The sequence below is a fragment of the Chaetodon trifascialis genome, chromosome 18 (assembly GCF_039877785.1).
Source record: "Chaetodon trifascialis isolate fChaTrf1 chromosome 18, fChaTrf1.hap1, whole genome shotgun sequence".
In the NCBI taxonomy this organism is placed as follows: Eukaryota; Metazoa; Chordata; class Actinopteri; order Chaetodontiformes; family Chaetodontidae; genus Chaetodon; species Chaetodon trifascialis.
Genome location: NC_092073.1, coordinates 17,696,200 through 17,715,129, shown reverse-complemented (window position 1 = coordinate 17,715,129; position 18,930 = coordinate 17,696,200). Strand labels below are relative to the sequence as shown.

Here is an 18,930-nt window from a genome sequence, read left to right as displayed (position 1 = left end):
CACTGTAAGTTCACACCTATCTCTACAGCTTAGTTCATATCATTTCAAACAGAATACATGAAAAATATTGACAAATTAGATGAAAATGGCTAAAATTACCCACTCACTTGTGTGTATAGTAGTGAATAATAAGCATTACGGTGTCTTTACTTGTGTCATTTACTGGTTTAAAATGTTTTGAACAATCTGATTGTGATGAGACATGAAGCAATATCCGTCCTTATGTTTCAGATAGGAATGAATCAGATTAGATAGATTGATTCTATTGTTAAAGTTTTCATGTATCTGGATGACTTGGCAGTCAGTGATATTTCTGACCTCACTGAGCTTCCTGGGTAAGTAGTGGACATCGTTCTTTGGATGGCGTGAAGGTTAATTCTAATAGAGCAGCGCTTTTTATTTAGATGGTTTAAGTCCAGTTTTTCTCCCCCCAGCTGGAGATCACAGAGGGAACACCTGACTTGGGTGTGACTTCATATTGGACTGATGCAGAAGGAAATGTGGTGTTTGGTCCAAATACCCCAAAGGAAAAGATGAAAACCCCGGTCGCTGGAGCGAAAATGCAGAAGCGAAAAGGTGAGAGGGCTGTTTGAAATATGGGTGTAACGTATGTCCTAAGTAGTCATAAGTGAGATGAAATCTTTACTACTGATTTCTCTTTTGCAGAATCTGTAACTAAGACTCTTCCCATGGAAAAGGTTGAAGAAAAGAAGGAGCATCAAGGGCAGAAAGATGAGACCAAGGCTGCAGTCGATGCCGCGGCAGAACCCAAAGCTTCGGATTCAGAACAAACAAGAGATGCAACAGAAGAGGTTTCTGACCAACCTTTGACTCCTGACCAATCAGAAGCCCCCGAGCAGCCTGCAGACACAGTGGAGGAACCTGAACCATTCGCTGAAACACAGCCTGAAACAGAGTGAATCCAGTGGAGAAAAGTATTGGGTAAAGTCATAAATGCCATAAGTTTGATGAGGGCTTTTGTCCCTAATATAACTGACGTGTTTCCAGTTATTGTAACTTAGATGGTGCATTTGCTTAATGGAGTATTATCTTATATTTTGTATCACATAATCATATTAATGATTCACAGATTCCTGGTTTTACGATTTGCTTGCAGTTGATTTGGATATTTTGTCTTCCGTGTGTATCTTTTTCATCATATTTGCTTGAATAAAGGATTTGTTGACATATTTATTGATTTAAATGGTCACTGTTGTTTGTATGTAGTGCCAGAAGATTTAGGGGTATACAGACACAGAGGTGAAGCAGAGGTGAAGCAGAGGGAGACCAAAATAAACATGAGGAAATTCTTGGGGTGAAACAGAGCAGAATTAATTGAAATCAAAATATGTAAAAGTTGCAGAGGTCCAGTGATGACAAAAGTGTAGCGAGGACGAATGGCCACAGCTCCACACAAAGACAATGTGTTTTTATTCAAAATATTCAATATTTTTTGAGCTATTTACATTTCATGGACAAAGCAGGCAAGAGCATGTGGAAAAACATACAGATTAAGCTTTGCAGATGCTTCAACTAAATGCAAAACATATTTTTATTCCATATACTTTGAATATATTGAAATTCAGGCACCAAACTTGATGTCGTCAATCTATGAAATCCCTGCGTAAACCAGCCAGTCATCGTTTGACTAATCTTGTGTTTTATGGGGAACTGAAACTTACTACTTCCCCTCCAGAGCAAGTGGTTGGTACACTTCATTTGTTCCTCACAACATTCACTTACCGGGTGGCACACTCCCCTTTTTGTGGCTGAGGATTCGAGTTCAGCCCAAACATCTGCCCCGCTGAACTGTTCTGGAGCAAATCCCTGAAAATCCCACACCACCTGCAGGGCTGTTGCTCTGTAACTGACCGTGACCTCTGACCTCCACATGGAGAGTGGACAATGGATTTCCTCCAGTGATATTAATTTGCTTCACTAAATTTCAGTGCAGAAACAATGGGCAAATTGTATTGCATTTAAAATATTTAATTTTGAGGGAAGGTGGTATCTGATTGTGCTGATCGGGGAGATTCTTCGTCATCTACAGCAGCAAATCATTCCACCGATTGATCATCTGAATGATCATAGACTGTATAAAACATGGATGTAGTCTTTGGTATGAAATGAAAACAGTACTCAAGTGCAAAATGATCATTCAAGTGCAGTTCTTGAGTAAGTTACTTTCACTTTCTGATATGATGAGACAGTAGCTGGGACACCACTGAACTCTGAATCATGAGTTAGCGTTTAGCATTTTTAGTATTAAAGATGTATATCTGGGTTAGTGAACATGCACATTGTGGAGGTTGACAGTACAGCCATAATGATGTAATAATTAACCTTGATGATTAACCTGAGACTCTCCTGCGCTGTTATCACGTGCAGCGCCGGCGCTGAGCGGTCACGTGGTGCGGTCGGCTTCACCCCAGCAGCAGCAGCAGCGGCACGAACGCGACACTCCGCTGGTGGAGGAGCCGACCATCGGTACTACTGCCTGCGGGTGAGCCTCTAATCCAGCAGGTAGGACGCTTTCACCCCCGGTTCTCCTCGTTTTCCTCTTTTAACAGCTGTAGAAAGGTAATATTTGACAGAATGTTTATTAAAGCGGGTTCATGTCGCTCCTCTGTGCCGTAAAAATACCGGCAGCGGAGTCCTTGAAACCCTCCTGAGGAGTCATTTAGCGGTTTGTTTGTAACTCGTGAGTCCCGTTTGACGCTGAATATCGCTTTTCAAGTGTTGTGATATGAATGTATGTACGTAAAAGGGATAATTAAGACTGTTCGACCCGCTGTTGCCATCTTTAAAATTGTAGTTTTTCGCATAATGTCAAATGAAAGCCACCAGCGGTGTCCTTAAACGCCTCACAGGTTTCATGACTAAATACTTTGCTGCACCTGAAGGTCTTCTACAGGTGCATCAAGTACAGATTAGAATACATTTTGGGGGCAAAATCATGGACATTACAAGGTAGCTGCTCATGGTTTGTGCAGGATTTATCATCTCATTGTAGTAAACATCATGAGCTGTGGGTCCTGATTTGTGAGATGTGTCAGTGTACAGAGCTGTAACTCATTTCTGATATGAGAGTGAGTATTTACTGAGATTTAATGCTGCTGTGCTGTATTTCTTGCTGTCTGTTCCTTCTTGAAGCCTGTGTGAAAGCTACGTGACCAGTGAATGTGCAGATATTCACATTAATCCTGTATTTTTTCCCATAGACCACTTCACTCACACACACTGGATTTTTGAAACACTGTTGCTTGATTAATTGATTACTTGGTCAAAAGGAAGTTAGTTGGCAACTAGTTTGTTCCATTCATCATTTCAGTCATGTTTCAAGCAAATATATCAACCATTTGCTGGTTCCAGCTTCTTAAATGGACAGATTTTCTGCTTTTCTTTGTCATTTATGACACTAAGTGAACAGTCTTTGGGTTTCAGACTCGTGTTTGTACAAAAGAACTGATTTGAAGATGTCATTTTGGGCTCTTGGAAAATCTGACAAGCATTGTTCATGTTTTGTGATCAAATGATCATTAGTTGCAGCCCTGCTGGTTACAGCTCTTCAAATGTGAGGATTTGCCCCTTTCCTCTATTGAATATATGATCACAGTCAATATTGTTGGGTTTTGAACTGATGGCTTGATTGATTCAAATAAACAGGCAGATTAATCAAATGAAAACAATGGCAAGGTGCAGCCTGAGCTGTGTTATCAGCACACAGGTCACTGCAGTGTTTGTCAGAACTGGTGGCTGAAATAAAAACCTGCAGACTCGTTGACACAACGCTCAAAAACAAAACAACAACAGGCAGACGCAGAATCACGTTGGACACCTGGACGTAGTGAGCAGGACAAACGTGCAGAGACAGGGAAAGCTAGACTTGTGCTAATCTTGTAAACAGGATTAACACCTCTTAAGGCGACCTTAAAGATGTGTCGCGGATGAGAACTGCTTGTGCTGGATTTGTATCATCGGGCACTGGGGCAGTTTGTAACGTAGCATGAAAAGGACCTATGAAGCAAAAAGCTTGGTCAGCTTTATCCTAACTGTGCTGTGTCCATGGAGACGGCTAGATTGTTGTGCTAATATGGGGCCGTAAAGCTGTAAAGTATTAAGTTGATTCCTGTGAATGAGGAGGAACCGCAGCCTCATATTGTTTTAAATAGAAGATCAACACTTTTCAGTTTCCGAATGTCTTTTTCCGACCTCAAAGACCATGTTGACAAAACAACCTCAAGATCCACTTCCTCACCCGTCTTCATCAGCTGGACTTTGCTTAGATGTATTACAACTAGAGCTGAAACAATTAGTCGATTCATTTATTAGTCAGTTAACATGCATTTTTGCATTTTGTTGATAATGTTTGCTGAACTCAGTGAATAACTTTTGGTTTTTGGACTTGTTGTTGGACAAATAAGCATTTTTTTTTTTTTTTTTTTTTTACATTTTAATGATCTAATCAAAAAAATGATAGATTAAACCATCATGAAAATAGTTGTTAGTTGCAGCCCGACTGGAAACTAGATTTTCAAACTCTCCCTCTTCCTCAGGATTTTTCGACCTTCTCCTCCATGTTGTCTTAAAAGCTAAACTTTAAAGCACATCAAAAGCTCCAGAACATGACGTGAACTTTCAGTCTGATTTCATTTAGCTCTATTTTCAGCGTCCTTCGAGCCCACACTGGATGGCAAACCGTGCACATCATCATCATACTACTACATCCTCATTGGAGTGCAGTAGCAGAGGGTCTGGATGAAGCGCTGTGGGAGCCGAGGCTCTTACTAAATATGGTGCTGAGCGTAGAACGTGCAGACAGCATGCAGTCAGCTCACCAGAGAGCTCTGTGTTGCTATCGCGGCTGATGGCTCTCATCTAGACACTTCTGCTTTGTCCATTAAATGAGCTTTGCACTGCCTCTCTACAATGTGCTGTAGTTCACTGGGGGGAAGCCACCGCGCTCTGCAGGAGCACAGCGTGACACTGTCATCAGCAGGAGCCACAGTACGCTATTATGACCGTGTTAGTTATCAGTCAGTTACAGCTCAATCGTCCTGAACAACACGGCTGTAGAGATGGTAGTGTTGTTGCTCCATTGCTTCGGTTGAGACTGAAATATCTCAGCAGCTGTTCGCCATTTATTCAGACATTCACGGTCCCCAGAAGATGAAGCCACTCCAATGTTCTGGGTCATTTCACTCAGTTGGGGACAGTCTATTCAACTGCGGCCTAACTCGAGCATCATTTGTGGTTTTGAGTTTGATGTTTTGGCAACTATTTGCCCTAAAATCTGGTGCAGATGTTTCCCTCTAGATGAAAGCAAAACGCAGGGCCGTGCTAATTAGCGAATCTTAGCATGCTAACAGGCTAAACTAAGATTGTGAACTCAACTCAACTCAACTCAACTTTATTTGTAAAGCACTTTAAAAAACAACCACAGCTGTGACAAAGTGCTGCACATAGGAACATAAATAAATAGATAAAATGAATAAACCTAAAAATATAAGACAAACAATAAAAACAATAGACACAATAAAACAGGAGCAAGGTCTCAAGCTTGGTCGAAAGCCAAGGAATAAAAATGTGTTTTAAGACGAGTTTTAAAAATGGACAATGAGGGGGCCTGTCTGATGCACAAAGGTAGGTCGTTCCATAATCTTGGGGCAGCGACAGAAAAGGCACGATCCCCTCTGAGCTTCAACTTTGACCTCGGTACCTCCAGGAGCAGCTGATCAGCCGACCTGAGGCACCGAGCAGGAGCGTAAAGATGAAGCAGCTCAGAGAGGTAAGGCGGGGCAAGACAATTTAAAGATTTAAAAACGAATAAAAGAATCTTAAAGTGAACTCTAAAATGCACAGGCAGCCAGTGGAGGAACATGGCAAATCTGCTCATAATCAGCATGCTAGCATTGCCATTAGGAGCTTGTTAACATTTAGCCAAAGCAGGGCTGCTAGCATGGCTGTAGACTCTTTGGTATAGGTATTCATGATCTCCAGAGGTTGAATCCCAAGGACTTAGGCGATCCTTTGACTTTTCATGTAGCTGCACCGACTGGTCAAATGTAGTTTGCTACATGACCTCTAAAACGGCTGACCGAATTCAGTTAACCTCAGCTGAGGTTAATGCTAACGTACTACAGCAGGTTTAAAGGTATTAGTGTGCAAAAATGGTCGGTCGTACAGCAGCATGCTAGAATGGAGCTTTTGATGTGCCGTTGTTCATGTAAATGATTCATTTATCAATCAAACAAATAACTGATAGACCCGAATGTTCCCTTGAGCTGTTTTCTGTGTTGAGACTTTTCCAGCACAGGTTGGCAGTGGTTGGTGCTGAGAGAGGTTGTGTAAGCGTTTCCAGGTTCAGGCTGGGGGTTAGCGCTCAGTCAGAGGAGGTGCATGGCACAGACCAGGAGCAGGCTGGCTGAGGAGGGCAGGGGAGGGCAGGAGGCCTCAGCTAAGCTCCGTCCTGCTGGGGTGGCATGGAGCTCTCAGGGAGGTTTCCTGTAGAGCAGCAGGTCCGGTGGCTGCACCTGAAATCCCCTTGGACTGAGCTGTGCTGCTAGACTTCCATTTCAGCAAGAAGAAGGAGTGATGTTTTCCCATTAAATTATGGCTCTGTTATAGCAAACTCAGATTTAATGACCCGGTAGTATTTTATCTGGACAGTGGTCAGGATAGCAGGATAACAGCATGTCTGCTGTATGTCACCTGCACATAAATCGCAGTCATCTCGTGGTATTTATCACCATGTTCCCAACCCTGCTTCATATCGCTTTCACCTGAAAGTCAGAAGAGCTTTCGCGACGCGCTCTCATCACCTCATAATGAGCTGATTATCTTCATTTTGTTTTATGTTCCTTGTGTGTTCAGTTAAATGCATCAGAGTTTAGTGGGTGGAAGAGCTGAATGCTTTCAAAGTCCGTCCAGCTGATACGCAGCTCTGATTCAGTCCAGTCATTGTCCTGCACACTGAAGCACTGCTGACTGATTCTTATCACTGATCGCAGTAGCTGCGTGTTAAAGTGTAAAGATGCACAGATGTTTAATCACCCAGTCAACCTAGACTCACTGATTAGGCCCTTTCTCTTTTGGGGATTTACAGGATTAGTTTGGTCTCATTTTAAGTGTTTTCACAAGGAAGTGTTTAAAAATGAGCAACTCTCTCAAAAAGAGAGTGATAATGAGGGACGGATATGACAGAATGAGGTCTTTTCATGTCTGTGTGCTCGCTGCCTCTTCTTTCCTCGACATGTTTAATGTTTGCTGATGCATCAACTGAGCATGTTAGTTGATTTTAAATGAACCTTCGCAGTGAATACTGTAGCTTTGCTTCATCAGCCCCATTTCCTTCCTTCTCTGTAAGCTGAATGTCGCTGATTTAGATTGAAGGGGTTCATTTTTTTTTTTACACAAGAGTTTAATAGCAAAAAGTACTTCAGCCATGTTTCACAGTAAAGACAACCTGTAGTATAAAGAGGGAGAAACACTTGAGTGCGCGTCTGTTCAGTGATGATAAGTCACAGCTCTTATGCTGTACACTGTTTACTTTCTCTTTTCTGTTTAGGTATATAATGAATAACGCTGCTTATTTGTGCTTTGGTTTCCTTTGTTCAGAGCAGAGTACAGAGTCCTGGTACACTGTGGATGGATGTAATACTTCAGAAGCATGGTGTACAATACGCGCTAATACTTAAAGCTCTGAACTTTGAGCCTTATTGGGGCTTTGAATAATTTTAGATTTTTTTTGTGCTCTCTCCCTGTTTATGGTTGATGAGTCACGCTGTTTCAAATGTTTCAGAACTGTTGTTGTTGAACAGATGAATTCAGCTTCAGAGATGTTTTTCACGTGTTGTCGTGTCCATCAACCTTTTTTAAGGCGACACGTCAAAATGCACATAAAAATACATTGAAGGCAGCAAGGCTGTTATCCTCTGACGCCACGGGTGGAGGTCAGCACCAAATGCACAAACAGAGAGGCCCAGTAAAAAAAAAAACCTGACCTTATCAAACTAAACTTAGCACTAGCTGTGTTTTCATCAGCGCATGTTTATGCACATCATTGCATTAGAAAGACTTTTACAGATGGACGGACAGAAACACACACACGCGCTCGGCTCTGGTCTGCAGCAGCCTTATTGCTGCGTTCGAGGGCCTGATTAAGCCTCCATCAGTTCAGGACTCTTTTGAGGAAAATGGGACAGAGCCGCTGTGTTTAGGGACCGGCCTGCATTTCCTTTGCAGACTATTCTGAACAACAGGAGCCTCACCGCCGGGACGCTGGCCTAGTAAGAGAAAGAAGTGCGTGGGTTCACTCTGCCACTAATTCGGGTGCATTAAACTTGGTTTAGCAGCGGGGGTTAAAGGGGGATTTGGCTGATGGGGGACCCTCAGACCCGGTGCAGCAGGAAAGAATGACTCGCCTTGAAATAGATTGATTTGTACAGTGAGCTCTGGTGGCCTTGTTTTCTTTGCGGGCAGGCTGTGTGATCAGCTGACCCTCTTTCTTCATTTTTGGACATGTTTTTCTGCATCCCACTGGTCAGAAAGAGGCTCAACCTGCTCTGAGGTTTACTCTGTGTGGATTCAGCCAGCTGCACGCTATAATATGTCAGCAGATGTGACCTGGACTATCACCTAGCCATAGTATTAATGGGGAATTTGGCAAATTAAACCAAAGAGCATCATCGTCTTAAACTCAAACTGATGACCCTTGACCAAACAACAAGATAATAGTTAGTCCATTACTGTAAACTTCACCACAATACTGCAGACTACCTCGATCCATAGCCTGTTTAAATGGTCCAGTATTCTCTCATTTACTCGTGAATTTTTTGCCGACAGGTGGACACCATGAACTACGTGGGGCAGCTGGCGGGCCAGGTGCTGGTGACAGTGAAGGAGCTGTATAAGGGGATCAATCAGGCCACTTTGTCAGGCTGCATCGACGTGATCGTGGTCCGACAGCCTGATGGGACGTTCCAGTGCTCCCCTTTCCACGTCCGCTTCGGGAAACTGGGAGTGCTGCGCTCCAGGGAGAAAGTGGTGAGCGCTCGCATACAGATCTGACATTCTGTCGATGGAATATTATGAAATAATGCCTGATTAATTGCGCAACTAAGCTAATTTTTGGTCTCAAAATGTAAAAAAAAAAAAAAGCACATTAAGTTTCACTCCTCCTGCAATCAAACGCTGGTCTTGACATGTAAAAAATGCTGTAAAACATGGAATAAACGTTCAGATTGATTCATCTCAGTGTTGTGATGGAGCTTTTCTCCTCCTCCGCTCTCTGAAACTCTGAACATTACCATCCACTCCTCTGTCTGCTTCTCACAAGAGCCCTTCCTCTCTATTTATAGACACTGTGTAGCTGTCAGCTGACGACTATGGTTGGACTCACAGACTAAAGCTCAGTTTAGCCTCTTATTTCCAACTTGTAAAGACTCGTCCCATACAAAAAGAGGGTCTTACAGAAGATCTGTACCTTTATAAGCTTACAGACAGACAGTGCAGGAAATAGTTGACAGTTTCAGTGATTATGTAAATCATCTGGGCTGAAAGCTTCTTTGCGACTGCGAGGAACCAAGCAGGAAAACACAGAGTAAAACCTGACCTTGACCTCACGTCAAATGTCAGCATCTTACACTTTGAGTAGATATCGGTTCATTTCTTAGCCCCCTGATAGTTTGAAGACTGAGGAAAGTTACACACACACATCCTGATTCAGCCCAGTTCAGAGGAAAAGCTGTTCACTGTTTTTCTCTGGCTTAACTCTAATTCTTCAGGTAAATCTGGGTCACAGTTTTGTTGTTTCCATGAGCTTGTTGTAGATGTGCACATGCTTTTGTGGCGTAAACAAACCTCATTAATGCCAGCTGAGGAGAGAGTGGTTAACAGCACAGCACAGCTTTGTGTGTCTTACTGAAGAGTGTTTGTTTGCAGATTGACATAGAAATCAATGGGGAAGCTGTAGAGCTGCACATGAAGCTCGGAGACAATGGAGAGGCCTTTTTTGTCCAGGAGACAGAGCAGCACAATGTGAGTTTTGAGCTGTGTGTGACCAAAATGACAAAGATTTTTATGTTGAAACTGATCTTGTTTATTAGTTAAACACAGTTACTGCAGTCACAGCATTCACTTCTTCTTGTCCTCGTTAGCTTCTTTTTGTAGCCATGCTAGCAGCACTGGAGAAACACCTGCAGCACTACGATGCTCTCATCATCCTGGGATGTGTTTTGTGTTTAGTGCATGCTAACACCCCAAACTAAGATAGTGAAGGTGGTAAATAACGTGCATGATATTAGCACGCTAGCAGGCTTATGAGCATGTTAGCAGGCTGATGTTAGCATTTAGCTCAAAGTACTGCTGTGGCTAGGAACAGCCTCACATACCTGTAGCCTCTTCGTCTTGTTTATTTTTATTTTTAATTTCATCTCGACACAGGAGATTGTCCCTGCCCACCTGGTGACCTCGCCCATCCCCACAGAGGAGGCTCTGTTCAGGAGCAGAGACCCCAGATGTGGGGGGCCAGCGGCGGAGAACCCCCAGCCTCTGAGTCCAGCAGACCCGGTGTCTGGAAACCTGCAGTCTTGCTCCAACGCAGCCGGCAAGAAGAGGAAGAGACGCAGGAAGAAGCACAAGGCCGAGCCGCGCAAGGAGGAGCAAGCGGCTCCTGCAGGCGGGGAGCTCGAGCTGTGTGAGCTCAGTTCAGACGAGGAGCAGAACGCACACAATGGACGGTAAGCAGACACGTTTGTTTAAAAGCTGGTTTTTTACGTGTTGCTTGTAAACCTTTTGTTCATTTTGCTGTCTTCCATCTTCAGGACATCTTCACTCTCCATGATGAAGGACAATCAGGACCACAGGCAGCATTCCCCCCTCACCACCCTCGAATGGGACAGCTACCCCTTCTCTGACGGAGACTGGTCCCCTTGCACAATGTACGCCCCCCCCATTCAACAATGAGACAGAATTTCCAATCTGCCTCATCAAAAGCAAACAGAGTTGTGAAAAACAAAACACTCTCACAAGGTGGCTACAGCTGACTCAGTGGAAATGTGGTGTTTGTTTACAGCAGGGACATGTCCGAGCCCATGTCGCCCAAGAGTGACTCTGAGCTGATGGTGAAGCCTGCAGAGAGCATGCTCAGGGCCGAGTCACACATGCAGTGGAGCTGGGGAGAGTTTCCAGAATCCACCAGGGTGAGGTTCAGGTCTAGACTTGGAGAATCTGGACCAATCTTTGGTCTTTGAGTGAGATTTGCAGGGTTGGATGGAGTGAGTGGATATTTAGAAATGCGTGCGTGTGTATTTAAGCTTCATCCTGTGCTGTTCTTCCCTGCATCCAGGTCAACAAAAAGGACAAATCTGAGCCGAAGACGCTGACCATCACTCCCTCTGAGAACACACATTTCAGGGTCATCTTGAGCACAGAGGCCCTGGAGGAGGAGTCGAGGGAAGGAGGGAGAACCACAGATCACATCTGCAGTATTGTAAAGCCAGAGCCTCGGACCATCAAAGTCGACGAGCGCAGTCACAAGCCGCAGCCGCCTGAAGCTTCGTCTCACGATACAAGCATCGCTGAGCACGAGGCGGACATTTCAAACTCGACGTCCAGCAGTTTTACCTCCAAGCCGTGTCCCACAAACTCTGACCTCGGCACCAAAACCGTGCACAAGACCAGGTGGACGTCGTCTCCGCCGAGCCGCAGGGACAGCGGCTCTGCTGCCAGCGGAGGCAGCAGCATGGCTGGAGACTCCGCAGCAGTTTGTCCTGATAGGAGAGCCTCCTCTAAACCCACAGACTCCCCCATCAAGAGGAGAAGTAACACGACTTCCTTTAACTCTCTGAAAACGTGTTTTATAGTCTCTGTGCATTGGGTTCTTAATTGGAGGGAATAACAGTCTGTACTTATTTGTCATTTTTAAAAACTGTGTTGAAGCTGACAATCATTTAAAGAGCTCAGTTATTCTTATTTAGCATTTTTAAGGATCGTGGGAAAGTAAACCCACATTATGAAAAGTTTCTCTACAGCTGAATGTAAGTGACGCGAACAGGAAGGATGTGGTTTCTGTTTGGGCCTGAGCTCATTACTGTGTGTCTGCGGCTGCTCTGCATTCACTCACACATGTGAGAAGAAAGCATGAAAAGATTTCTGAGCAGGTGTCTCTTGTCTCTTTCACAAAGGTGTGAGGAAGAGGAGCCAGCACCAGGGACCTGAAGATATTTACCTGGATGACCTGAATGCACTCGAGCCTGATGTTGCTGCCCGGTACTTCCCAAAAAGGTACAAAGCTGGGAACCCTTTCCCAGTAAGGTCATGCTACCTCATTTAGGAGTACAACTACTATCAAACACTGAGGTTTGATTGTTACAGCTCTGATGGCTGCAGCTATTTACACAACTCATTGATTGCTGCTGTGTTTTCAGCGAGTCCGAGCAGGTTCCTAAGCACTGGGTCGAGATGGGGAGGCGCTCTGGATCCCAGTCGCCCCAGTCTGTGGGCAGCGCAGCGGCAGACAGCGGCACTGAGTGTCTGTCTGACTCTGCCGGTGACCTCCCTGACGTCACCCTGTCGCTGTGCGGAGGCGTTGGGGAGAACTCGGAGATCTCCAAAGGTATCCTGTCACCTGTTAGCAGCAGTTATCAGATAAAATGTGTTGACTCTTAGAATCGCAGCGGGCTCAATAACAGAATCCAGGATGGAAAGTAGATTTTTAGAGCTGATCGAATCAAGTTACTCCTTCAGGATGTTAAAAAGGGATTTAATGGACAAAACCTTTGCTCTGTCCTGAAGGTTACCCACCTTTGGCATGAATGCTTTTTACTTTTTTAACCTATATTTCTAACCTTTATATCCTTGATATTTCTTTCCTTTTTTTCTAACCTTTGTTCTTCACCTTAGTCTAATCAGGAATGCGACTCTCTGCGTTTCACTAATCATGTTACTCGTGTATGTGACAAATAAACCATTTGAATCCTTGTTATAAGCAGGATGCAGCTCCCGCATCCTCATGTTATAAATGTAGAAATGTGGGCAGTCGCTGTCATTCATAATTAGACTTTTTTGCTCCTTTTATTCCAGATAAATTCATGGAGCACATCATCACCTACAATGAATTTGCGGAGAATCCAGCAATCATTGACAATCCCAATTTGGTGGTTAGAATTGCAAACAGGTGAGTGTTCGTACTGTAAATCACAGTCACTGGACTCTTGTCACAGTTTAATAGATGCATCATTAATTAGAGTTTAAAAAAATAACTTTTTCCAGGTATTACAACTGGACGCTGGCAGCACCGTTGATACTCAGCATGCAGGCTTTCCAGAAGAACTTGCCAAAGGTATCCTCGTGCTCTGACGTGTTTGTAGCTTCAACTGTAGCTGCACGTTTTTTCTACTTACCCGTGAATCATTTCTGTGAACGGCAGGCTACAGAGGAGGCGTGGGTGAAGGAGAAAATGCCAAAAAAGTCTGGACGCTGGTGGTTCTGGAGGAAGAGCAGCGTAAAGCAGGTACTGAGCGTGTGACAGAACACTTGAGGTCGAGCCACACTTTCACCTGTGTTTACAGTGTTGGAGGGGTCAGTTGGAATACCATACTGTTTTGTCACAGTTTGCATTGTAAATGAGTCTAGACAAATGAGGAACAGGTTTCCCACATGCGTCACTACCCAGTACCTCCCTGTTTTGCATCATTATATGAAGATTTTTAAGTTACAAAAGAACCTTTAGGTCACACATTTTATTGTTCATTGGCTTTAAACTCTCGATGTTCATCTCACAGAAGGCTAACGATGTCCCTCCCTCTCTCCAGTCCTCATCAGAGACCAAGTTAGAGAGGCAGGAGTCTCTGACCAGAGAGAGCCCTGCCCTGCACCCGGCCCCAGAAACACAGTGAGTCAGCAATAAAGCTGTGGCTTCCTCACAACACCACCGTCACAGACAGTGTTGGGTAAACATGTCCCTCAAAGGCCGGTTAGCATGTTAGTCAGCGAGCAGCGCTGCCCTTTTATGACCCATCATTAAGAAATCAGAAGACAAACTTTGAATGTTGTTTGAGGCTGATTCTGCTTTAACTTTGTGTTGGAGATTGCTGCATATGCACTGTTAAACTACTGTAAGCCGCTACAGGCAGATGGAGGTCTGCTGCCCTCTGGTGACTTTAAAAAGTACTGCAGGTGTTTTTTGTTGACCCTGAATCACATTATCCATATACATGTGGCTTTATGTCAGCACATCGCCTGTTATTGGCGTAAATCTATCTGAAACTCAGTCTCCATGGCAGCTTAGCTTGTTTTTCTTGATGCTGTCTGCTGCTCTCTCCTCAGAGTGTATTCTCTCCTGCAGGCAGAAAGCAGCTGAGTGGTCCAGTGACGATGAGACCAAAGAGCTGAACGCCGTGGCACCTGCTCTGACACCCACTGAGCATGTGCAGAAAGAAGGCCCGGCCCCGGCGCCTTGTCACTCCTACAAGAAGTCCCTCCGCCTGTCGTCTGATCAGATAGTAAGACCGCTAGTCACTGATGCTGGTAGTTTGACTCAAATTAAGCAAAGACGGAAGTCCAGTGATGAAGCCGGAGAGGCAAGATGGGAGCTTTTATTTATTTTGTATGTTATTTTGTGTGGTGAGATCCCATCCTGGACCCCTGCTGCTTAAACAAGTAACTGTTCCTCTTTTCTCCTAATAGTAGTAAAATCTTGTCTAGATGAATTACATGCAGAAATACCTGCATTAACATGGAGAAGAGACAAATGCCAGCATGTGAGGACATATTTCTTGTCCGGGTCATGGTCTCAGTGGACATAAATACTACATAGAGGATGAACCCTTTCCTATCTGTGAGCTTCTTGTCAGCCCAAATGAGTCAAATGTTGAAAAAACCTGGTTCTGCTGGATCAGTGCTTATTGTTTTAACTGTCTGTCATTGAGCCTGAGTGCAGTGCTAAATGGATGAGTGCGTCTCTGACAGGCCAGCCTGAAGCTGAGAGAGGGGCCTAACGACGTCACCTTCAGCATAACCACTCAGTACCAGGGCACCTGCCGCTGCGAGGGCACCATCTACCTGTGGAACTGGGACGACAAGGTCATAATCTCCGACATCGACGGCACCATCACCAAGTACGACAACGTCTAAATATCCACCTCTTCATTATACTGTGATGAGTCTCAGACTGCAGTTACATGGGTCGATCTCATTTTCAGGATCTGAAATGAGAAGTCTCATAAGTGCTTAGATTCGTCTTGTTTTCTTCCCACAGATCAGATGTGTTTGGTCAGATTCTGCCTCAGCTCGGGAAAGACTGGACTCATCAAGGAATCGCTAAGCTGTACCACTCAGTGCACGAGTAAGACGCGTTACTGTTGTCCTAGCATGAAGGATGTCAGTGAATGCAGCTGCAGTTAAGGTTTAATCCGTCAAACACTGTCTGACGCTACAGGAATGGCTACAAGTTCCTGTACTGTTCAGCCCGAGCGATCGGCATGGCTGACATGACCCGAGGATATCTGCACTGGGTGAACGACAGAGGGACCCTCCTGCCTCAAGGACCCCTCATGCTGTCTCCCAGCAGCCTCTTCTCTGCCTTCCACAGGTAAGAAATCCTCTCCTAAGCGTTTGTTCTAAGCCTCAGCCTCCACAAAGTACATCTGAAATCCATCACGGGACGTAATAGATTTTGATCGACCTCCAAGGGTTCGAAGCAGCACTGACAGATCTCTGGCATCCGTGCCGTTTAGTTACTGCCAGCAAACCAATGAGCAGATCGAGCAGAAATGGGTATTTTCAGAGGTCGTTTATTCCAATAACTCTGGTGGAATTGAAACGTGTTTCAACACTGATCGCCCTGCTGGTCTCAACATCCTGCACTGCTGAGCAGGATTCAGTTTTTCAAAACTAAAAACCAGAGTTTCATGTGTTGACACTGATTTGTTACTTTACTGACTCTCTTCTTGGATCTTTTTGAAGTTTTTTGGGCACTCGTTGACTTGATAAATGCTTATAAATGATAGCCACTCTTTATCGTTCAGGCTTTTTGAAGCGGGGTTGTATGAGGTACTTCATAGTCAGTGTATGAGCTGTGGCAGCTGGCGGTCGGCACACAGACAGTACAGCCACAGAGGCAGAGCAGTGTCCCGCTGAGGACGGGGTCAGCAAATAGAAAAATGTCTATCAGATTAAGTGCATGCTATATGTTGAATGTTTTCAGGGCTTGACCTCGCTGTCAGACAGCTTACATTTTCTCAGCCGTTCTTTATGCCTACGCTTAAACGCAGCTGCACCGTGTGCTGTGTTACACTGCAGATCAGCTCAGACAGAGATCAGACTGAAATAAGACTTTTCTAAAGATTATGTAAAACCAACCAGTTTGTTGCCTCTTCCACAAACTGCTGCTGATCCTGCAGCGTGATACAGTTGTGTTAATGCGTAGGAATATGGGAGGTCTACGGTGAAGGCCTGAAAACACTGTAAATATAGCGAACACTTAAACCAAAATGGATTATTTGAGGGGGCCGACCGCCATCTCTATACTGTAGGTAATACACTGACTGTACGTGAGACCTCGTACAAGCCCCTTCAAAAAGCCTGGACTATCTTTTAAAGTTGTGGCAGATTTACTAAGAAGTGCAGCAGAAGATCAGAGGTCAAGTCTGTGATCCTTTGTTCCTCTTGTTAGAGAGATCATAGAGAAAAAGCCGGAGAAGTTCAAGATCGAATGCCTCACAGACATCAAGAACCTGTTTTTCCCAAACACTCGTCCCTTCTACGCAGCCTTTGGAAACAGAGCGAGCGTGAGTCTGACATTTCCTCTCTTCTCTTCACTTCTGCATCGCAGCAGCTTGTGTTTTTCTGAAGGATCGAGGATGATCTCTTTTTCCTCTGTTTCAGGACGTGTTTGCCTACAAGCAAGTGGGTGTGCCTGTGTGCCGAATATTCACAGTGAACCCCAAAGGGGAGTTAATCCTCGAGCAAGCCAAAGGCAATAAAACATCGTGAGTGTTGAACCATCACTGGAGCCATTGTTTGCGTCTCAGACAAATGTTTGTTGTTTCCATCGCTGCTTTTTATTTTACAGATACAGCCGGCTGAGTGAGCTGGTGGAGCATGTTTTTCCTCTACGGACTTCCCAACACAACGCCACCTTCAGCTGCCCAGAGTTCAGCTCCTTCTGTTACTGGAGACAACCCATCGCTGAGGTGTGTTTTGAAGAGCTGCTTTAGCTGATATTAATGTTAAATTACTTGAAAATCAACATAAGGCAGAGCGGTCGTTCCTGTCAGGACTCTGCGCACTGCTTTAAAACTGTAATCGTCAGCTTTGGCGGCCGCTGGAGTAGTTTGATAGAAGAGCTTTGGGATATTAATGTGTTCCATATCTCCTCATGTAGGGCTGATTCCCTTCATGCACTAGCAGAGTGTTCTTTGGGCTTACACAGTTAAGAGATGTATGTGAAGGCTCTGCAACTTTTGGCACGTATGAAGCCAAAAGTCTGAAGTATCAGTCGCTTTTCTTATCCTTTGTTACAAGATAAGATACAACTGAAGCACTTATTTAAGCAGTAAAGGGGCTTGAACGGGCCACCGTTCAGTATGAAACAGTGGCAACGTGCTGCCTGCTGCACGCTCAGTCAGCCTGTGCTGCACCAGTCTGCCGTTACCAGCAGGCTGTTCCCACTGCAGTTTAACACAGACATGTGTCTGCATCACATGACTGTCCATCAGAACTCACCCGTCCGAGCTACCGTTCGACCACTCATTGTTATGTTTTCCAGCATAATTATAAAGCAAATTAACAAGACGAACTCCAGATGATGACAGTATTTTAAAACTAAGGATGCAAGCTGCCGTTAAACCGCAAAGAAGAAGAAGAAGATGATGCATCTTAGGGCTGGTTAGTATGAGTAAACACACTCAGCATACACAGAAATACCTGCTAATGTAGTACACATCCAGGCTTTTCACACGGATGAAAAATCCACATACTCAGTATAAATCGTACATTAGTGTGCGATTCCAGACGCAGGCTGCGCCGCGCTTACAGCGACTGTTTTTTCAGTCTTAAGGCCTTATTCACGCTGGATCGGTCTTATTTAATGTGTAGAAATCTCACGTCTTTGCTCTGAATCTTAAGGATTTTGCACTGTTATGCTTTGTAGAAGAATCATTTGGTTCGTAGTTAATAGCTGCGTTAATGCTATTTGGAAAAAAAAAAAAAGCACTTTCTAAACTGTAGATACTGCTGCTATTTGGTATTAAGTTTGTTTGTTTTTTTAATCAGGATTTAGAGTAGAAAGTATTTTTGATGAACTTTGAAAAACGTTTGTTTTTATTCTGCTCAGTTGCGGCTGTCAGGACGATGAAATGTATTCTTTCTGTGAAAGTGATGAACACACACAGTAGTTTACTGGTCGCTTCCAGTGTTTTCTGTAGACTGTTGTGATCACCTCGTAGTATTCCACTTTACATTATGACGAAACAATGTCAGCACAAAGAATGTGTTGGATGATGTTTTTGATCAACAGCTGTTTGATCTGTCAGTGTGAGAGCTGAGCTGTGAAAACGTGAATTATTTAAAGTAATTTTTATAGTGTCAGCTGTAGATCTACTGTACATAAACTGTGTATATAGTATATTTACTATATCAATTGTGCAAATAAACTTTGAAATCACATGTCCTATGTTGGATGATGCTTTAATAAAAAAAAAAAGCTGCATTTGAACAAACAATCAAAGCTTATTTTGTATATTTATATATTGACAATTTTAAGAGGAGTCTGTGTGTAAACTGGTGTGAACTATAGGACAAATAAAAAGCTGATTTTTGCCCAGTAATTAAAAAATTGAATGAAATGAAATTTAGCAATTAACAGTTGGTACTGGGTGGTGAAGGTACAAAAAAAAAAAGAAAAAGAAAAGAAAAAGTCTGTTTTTG

The 18,930-nt window shown here is 44.0% G+C and overlaps 1 protein-coding gene across 4 annotated transcripts; it reads left to right on the top strand.

Annotated features, from left to right (window-relative positions):
• The first annotated feature begins 2,433 nt into the window (after nt 1–2,433).
• LOC139346919 (phosphatidate phosphatase LPIN2-like) lies at nt 2,434–18,723 on the top strand. Of its 4 annotated transcripts, none has more exons than XM_070986293.1 (20): nt 2,434–2,523; nt 8,845–9,045; nt 9,943–10,038; nt 10,447–10,739; nt 10,824–10,940; nt 11,075–11,201; nt 11,348–11,822; nt 12,186–12,285; nt 12,429–12,616; nt 13,084–13,177; nt 13,273–13,342; nt 13,430–13,513; nt 13,815–13,894; nt 14,348–14,504; nt 14,971–15,119; nt 15,260–15,346; nt 15,440–15,592; nt 16,676–16,790; nt 16,888–16,991; nt 17,075–18,723. In XM_070986293.1, the coding sequence occupies exons 2-20, from the start codon at nt 8,854–8,856 to the stop codon at nt 17,217–17,219; spliced, it is 2,826 nt and encodes a 941-aa protein (XP_070842394.1). In that variant the 5' UTR covers nt 2,434–2,523; nt 8,845–8,853; the 3' UTR covers nt 17,220–18,723. The 4 variants fall into 4 exon arrangements, with proteins under 4 accessions (XP_070842394.1, XP_070842395.1, XP_070842392.1 ...); XM_070986294.1 differs by having other exon boundaries at nt 10,444–10,739; nt 11,078–11,201; XM_070986291.1 differs by having other exon boundaries at nt 10,444–10,739.
• Nucleotides 18,724–18,930: the final 207 nt, after the last annotated feature.